At 53.4% G+C, this 6784-nt stretch overlaps 1 protein-coding gene across 1 annotated transcript; it reads right to left on the reverse strand.

The window, feature by feature from the left end:
- Positions 1–324: 324 nt before the first annotated feature.
- On the reverse strand, positions 325–4283 carry LOC105531794 (protocadherin-17). Its single transcript, XM_011969797.1, has one exon. The coding sequence runs from the start codon at positions 2902–2904 to the stop codon at positions 325–327; it is 2580 nt and encodes an 859-aa protein (XP_011825187.1). The 5' UTR covers positions 2905–4283.
- Between the last annotated feature and the right edge of the window lie 2501 nt (positions 4284–6784).

A 6784-nucleotide genomic window follows, 5' to 3' on the forward strand; every position in this document is an offset into this window, starting at 1 on the left:
TCTTTTTTATGAAAAGAAATATAAACCAACAAATAAAAATAAGTAAAATAATCTATTATTATTGAACATTGCTAACATTTTTAAACCTATAAAAGTAAATTTTAAAATGAAATAGGAGTAAGACATTTACGTTTTGCAGAGTTTAGACTCTTTACATGGGAGGGGTTATGTGTAGAATGTGATATATACACAGTGTCAAAAGTGTAAACCGTTTTCATTTAATTTTTTTTCCCCTCTCACTGCTGCTGGTAGAGTGGCTTGCCCTGTTCCAAAGGTTTCAGGACAGCTCCAAAAAAAAAAAAAAAAAGTTAACTCCCAGTTATGCTAAAAGTCTCCTACCTGAATTATGGACATCCGAGTGGCAGGGGTCTCGCTTGCGTTATTCCCTTGTCCGGTGAAGCTGGTGTGGCAGCCCGCGTGCCCCTGAGGGACAGTCAGGTTGTTGGAGGCCGGTTTGAGATACATCACCTCCGACCGGGGTGAGCTGAGGGGCAGGCGGGTCTGGTAGTCGAAGTACATGGGGGAGGTGGCCAGGGAGGGGCTGCTCACCACGTTCATGACGTTCATGGCGTTCCTCTCCTCCACTTCACTCTGCACCAGCATGATATCGTTTTTGTTGATCTTCTTCTTCTTGCCTTTGCCCCCGCCCAGCTGCGGGTGGCTGTACTCCGCGATGCGGCAGTTGTAAGTGCGGATCTCCTTGTTCTCGCGCTTGCACTTGACGGCAATGGTGATCATGGCCGCTAGGAGGATGATGGAGATAGTGCTCAGAGTCACGATGAGCGGCAGCGACATGTCCCAGTGGTGCTGCTCGCCATTCACCCGTGGCACCCCCTCGGGTAGAGATCCGCTCACCGAGCGGATGATGAGCTTGGCCACTGCAGACAGGGTGGGCTTGCCGTGATCGGTCACCTTCACCACCAGCTCCACCACAGGCGTCACGTCCTCCCAGAAGGGGTGCAGCGTGCGGATCTCGCCGCTGGACGGGTCAATCTCAAACAGGTGGTCGTCGTTGCCGTCCACGATCTCGTAGGTGAGGCGCCCGCTCTCACCGAAGTCGCTGTCTAGGGCGCGCACGGTGCTCACTAGATAGCCCAGGCCAGCGTTGCGCGGCACCTGCAGCTCCGCGGTGTCATTCTGCAGCGTGGGAAGCACGATCACTGGTGCGTTGTCGTTCACGTCTAGCACTGTCACCCTCACCGTGGCGTTGCTCTCCAAGTGCGCGGGTGCCCCGGAGTCCTTAGCAAGCACCTTGAACTCAAAAGCCTTGGTCTGCTCGAAGTTGAAGGAGCGCAGGGCGTAGATGGCCCCGTTTGTGGGATTCACAGACACATAGGTGTAGATAGACACGTCGCCGATGTGCGAGGGCAGGATAGAGTAGGATACGGTGCCATTCTGGCCCAGATCGGGGTCCTGGGCTAGCACAGAGCCCAGGTACTCTCCCGGGATGTTGTTTTCATGCACCTGAAGCACGTAGAGTCCTTTGGTGAACCGAGGCGGGTTGTCGTTCTCGTCTAGAATCTTGACCGCGAACGACTTGGTGGAGTTGAGGGGAGGAGAGCCCCCGTCCCGCGCCACGATGGTCACGTTGTACTCGTCTTGTGTCTCGCGGTCCAGCGGGCGGTCAGTCACCACCGTGTAGAAGTTGTCGTAGTTCTCCTCGAGCTTGAAGGGGACAGAACCCCCGGGCCCGCCCAGGCCCCCGCCGCCGCCCGTTCCTCCTCCGCCCAGGACACGACACTGCAGCTGCCCGTTCTTGCCGGAGTCCCGGTCAGTGACCCGCACCAGGGCGATGACGGTGCCGGGAGGGGCGGCCTCGCTCAGCGCCCCCTGGCGCACGGAGACGAAACCGATGGACGGCGCGTTGTCGTTGCGGTCGATGAGCTTGACCGTGACTTTGCAGTGGGCTGGGATAGGGTTAGGCCCCAGGTCTCGGGCCTGCACGTCAATCTCCAGCATCCCGTTTTCCTCATAGTCCAGGTTGCCCTTCACACGGATTAGGCCGGTCTTGGGGTCGATGGAGAAGAGCTCCCGCACGCGGTCGGGCACGTAGCTGCTGAAAGAGTAGAGCACTTCGCCATTTGGACCCTCATCCGCGTCTGTGGCGTTCAGATCGATGACTACGGTGCCCAGTGGAGCGTTCTCGGGCAGTTCCACCAAGTAGGATGGCGCCTCGAAGACCGGGCTGTTGTCGTTGGAGTCAATCACCTTCACGTTAATCTGTATGGTGGCGGAACGTGGAGGCTCGCCACCGTCCAGAGCAGTCAGCACGAGCGTATGGTGAGTCTGTTGCTCTCGGTCCAGAGCCTTCTGGATGACCAGCTCTGGGAACTTGGTGCCGTCGCCGCGGGACTTAACGTCCAGTCCAAAGAGGCCGTGGTCATCGCGCGTAAGCAGGTAGGTGCGGAGCCCATTTTCGCCGGCGTCAGGGTCATGTGCGCTGGTGAGGGGGAAGCGGGTGCCTGGAGCAGCGTTCTCCGAGATGTCCATTTCGATCTGGTCCGAGGAGAAGGAGGGCGCGTTGTCGTTGATGTCCTGGATCTCTACCTTGATCATGCAGATCTCCTTGTCGTTAGCGAACACCTCGAGGGACAGCTGGCACTTGGCATTGTGGCGGCACAGGGACTCGCGGTCGATGCGCTGCTTGGTGTAGAGGAGCCCGCTGTCTGCGTCCACGTCCAGCAGGTGCGGTGCCGAGTTCTCCAGCACCCGGTAGCTACCCGACTTGCTGCGCCCTCCGCCGCCGCGCTCTGCCGGCGGAAGCCCAGACTGCAGTCGAGCATCCCTGCCGATGTTCCCGATCACCGTGCCGGCCCCTTGCTCCTCCGGCACGGAGTAGTTGAGGTTCTTGAGAGTGAGGGCAGGGGCCCATAGAAGAAAGCAGCAACAGATGGAAAGGTACATCCCAGACCTGTAAGGTGGGGGCAGGAGCAGCCGGACTGGAGGGGCCAGCGAGGCAGTGCGCGCCAGCCTGGGGCCCTGGCGCAGAGTGCGCGCGCGACGCGAGCCACAAGTCTATGGGTCCTTTTTTCCCTCTGCACCCGAGCTGCGGCACCCGGTGGTCTCTCCTTATTCCGCTCAAGTTCCCTGAACCTGTTGATCTACAGCATCCGCACTGGGTGAGAAGCTGCGGTGCAGCAGAGCTGCAGGGGCTTGGAGCAAGGCGGCGGCTTCCTGCGGCTGGGGGCGAGCCAGGGGTTTCGTCTCTCCCGCCTGGACTTCGGGAGGCTCAAACTTGAGCGATGAAGCAGGCGATAAGAAGGAAATCTCGTCTGGGAGAGATGATAATGATCTAAAGAATCAGTAGGTTTTCCTCGCTCCCGCTAGGGTGCTGCAAATCTACTCCCGCCCGGAGCCTCCGGAATACTCTTCACATCGAGTGAGGGTGGGAGCAGGGAGGTGTGTCTCTAGGCAGATCCGAAAGTGAAATTCTTACTTGCTGCTCGCTTCCCTTGATGAAATTGATAGGGATGAAGAGCAACGAAGACAGAGTCACAGATATATTTTGAAGCTTCCCCAGCGCACCGTGGAATGTCTGCTTGCTGCGCGGGCTGGTCTGTTTTCAGGCAGTGTTTTGCTGCATTTAGAGATCTAATCTTGCATTGCTGGCTAAGGCAGCGGCGGCGGCGGACTGCATCTCCCAGCCAAGCGTAATTTTTTTTCCTCTCTCTCCTTTCCGAGCAGCCAAAGGGAGGGGAGGAAATGCAGCGTAAAGAACTAGTGTCCCGATTTGTAGTTTCCTCTCCCCACCAGGCTCCTCCCTCTCTTCCTCGGAAAAGGCTCTCCCCCGAAATCAAGAAAGCCACAGCCTGATCAGCAATTGCTGTGTGTGTCTATTGGGAGGGGGGAAATAGAGAGATAAATCTTCTCCTCTGTTCGTAGAACACACTCTCTGATTTCTCTACGCCAAGCCAGTAGCCTCCGCTACCATCCCATCCTCTCCCCGCGGGCAAAGACTTCTCTCCAAGCAGTTTAATTCCAGTTTGCTTTTCTTCCCAGGCGAAGGGAAATCAACAGGCAACTCATGGTTGGACGTGCAGATTCAAAGGGGGAGGGAGAGGCCGAATAAAAAGGAAAGGGGAGCCTCCCTCCCAGTCCTCGCACACACACTCTCCCTGTCTCTCGCTAGAAGGGAAACAGTCTCTGCATTCACAGGGCTGGGCTGTCAAGTGCCTCTCTTTTCTTTCTATTCAGCATCTCCTTCCAATAGCCCTGCCTCCCAGTCCTCTTCATCTAGAAAAGAAAACCTTGGCGAGGAATAAAAGTGATGAATATTTGAAGCAAATAAAGTACGGGTTTTTTTTCCCCCTTCAATTTTCTCTTATAGTAGGAGGAGTGGGCTGGATGAAAGCAACACATCAAGGTTTGGCGTGATGCATTCTGCAGTCTCGCTCTCAGTCTTTCTGGGCGACTCAGGGAGGGCAGGGGTTGCAGAGCTGCGGCCGCGACGGTCCAGCCAGGGGCGCCTACCCCGGGGAGGTCCCTCTGAGGGGTTGTTAGACACAGGTCTGTCTATACATTATTTCGGGTTCTGGAGGCGCCTTGACATACGGGAATGACACATCCAGAAATGCAGGTGTTCCGATCTGCCGGATGAGTCAGAAGCAGCGGAACGAATCGTATTCACTCTCGACTCACGGTCCTCCCTTCACAGACATTAGTTGCAGCTTCTTCTAACGCTTTTTCTGACTCAGTCTATGGAAAGAAAAACCAGATTCATGTTTTGGGGGAAAAGAAAATGCAAGAGAAAGGGATGGAGGGAGGAAGGTGAAGCTGAATCTAGCAGCACTTTTACTCTACCTCTTTCGGCCGGAGTCCGAGGTTCTGGAAAACAAGGCGTCTGCTTTGCTAGGTGTATTGGTTTATTTATTTTGTTTATTTTTTTTTTAAACCTTTCCTCTTGGTTAGGCGAGAGGCACCCCGAAATTTTTCAGAGTCTTGGAAAAGGAAAAACAAAATCGGGTTTCCAGTAATTGTTCCCAGCTTAGCCTCGCATCATAGTTCAAGATTTTCCTCTCAATTTTCTCTATTCACAAAAGTCCAACATCCGTGTGTCTAGTTAATTATGCAGTCTGTTGTGGAGGGTTTTTTTTTTTTTTTTTAATTCCTCCTTTTCTGTCACGGGTGGTCTCTTTCAGTCTGGTGTCGGGATCACCCCACAGTCTGAGAAAGATGTGCGGATTTCAAAGCAAATAAATCCATCTCCGCAAGCACAGCAGCGGATGAAAGGAAAGGTGAAAATTCAATTCAACAGTTGGAGTAGCGTCTCCCCAGCCGCCCTCCGCTGCTGCCGCATCCGCCAGGTTTGCGATTCCGGCTCTCTCCCCAGCGTCTCTTGCTGACTGACTCTATTCACCTCACGCCGCCGCTTAAACATTGATACTGATTCCCTGCCAGCCAATCCGAGCGAGGAGCAAGGCCCTGCCTTCTCGGCCCGCGTCCAATGGGAGGCGGAGAAGAGGATGGCGGGGGCGGGGCCAGGAGCCCCAGCTCTTAGGAGTCATTGATTAGATCAGTTAGATGGGGAACCAGTCCGGCTGGCTGAGCCCAGCGCTCCGCCAAGGCGGACGCGCCCCAGGATTCGCCGGCGGGTCTCCGGCACCTTTAACTACCGGGAGTAGCTCTTCCACCGCCTTCCTTCGGAAAAGAGAATTTATAAAAAAAAAGTTTAACAGCGATTTAGTTTTTTTGTGGTTCTACAGACACGTGATCGGGAATCTCAGCATGCTTGTAGAATACGGTAGCTGCGGTCTGCCTAGTGGGTTTCTCTACACACACTCTCACACACGCACGCACACACGCCCTCGCCGCACATACGCCCATGCCAAGGGAAGCGCAGCCTTGACTCCGCGTGGACCCATGTGAATGAGGTGCGGAGGCGTGTACGTGGGTGTGTGTGAGCGCGTTTCCACGGGCTGAGATGTGTATTTCTGTGAGTGTGTGTGAATTCGAGGGCGCTCGTGAGCCCGTTTCTGCCCGCACTGGTACGAACATGCCGCGAGCAACAGCAATCAATATGTAACTTCCTTCATCCTCTGAGAAAAATCAGCTGTCCCCAGGCACCTATGCAAGGAAAGTCACTTAATTATGAAAGTGTTTCAGAAGAAAAGCAGACGCCCATTGAAAGAGAACCTATGTCTCTTAAGAGGAATAGAGCCTCTCCTTTAAGGAGAAAGGCTCACTGTCAATACAAGCTTTGTAAACTCAAATCTGGCTGAATACTACTTATGGTTCTACCCTTTTTGGTCATTCTTCCCAACCATCTCAGCCCAGGTTCAAGGTAAAGTGGATACCCACCCCCCTACCCCCGACACACACACACATACACACACACACACTAGTTGTGGTGTTTTGTTCACCTCCATTCTTGTTATTAAAGTGTCACATTGCAATTTGATTGTTTCTCCTTAAGATCAAATAGCCATTGATAACCGCATTTGCCAAAGCTCCATGAAAACAAAAGTATAAAACATGAAGGCCAATCATTAGGATATCTAAGATTCCTGTGTTGTAAGCCATAACACACACATATATACACACATACACCACAACACCACCACATACAATATACACAAACACACATACACATACCGACTTCTGATTCATCTATTTATTCATTTACTAATCTCACAGACGGTTTCTTCCCTAACTATTATCATAAACATCTGCAACTGGAGCCTGGTTTGCTCGTGATCCAGCCGTTCTGAGAAAGAGTTAAGAACAAAAAAGAAAATTGAAGTATTGAAATAGAAAAGGTGAGTGTTTTGATTGCTAGAGTATTGAT

Source organism: Mandrillus leucophaeus, unplaced genomic scaffold (genome assembly GCF_000951045.1).
Source record: "Mandrillus leucophaeus isolate KB7577 unplaced genomic scaffold, Mleu.le_1.0 Scaffold908, whole genome shotgun sequence".
NCBI lineage: Eukaryota > Metazoa > Chordata > Mammalia > Primates > Cercopithecidae > Mandrillus > Mandrillus leucophaeus.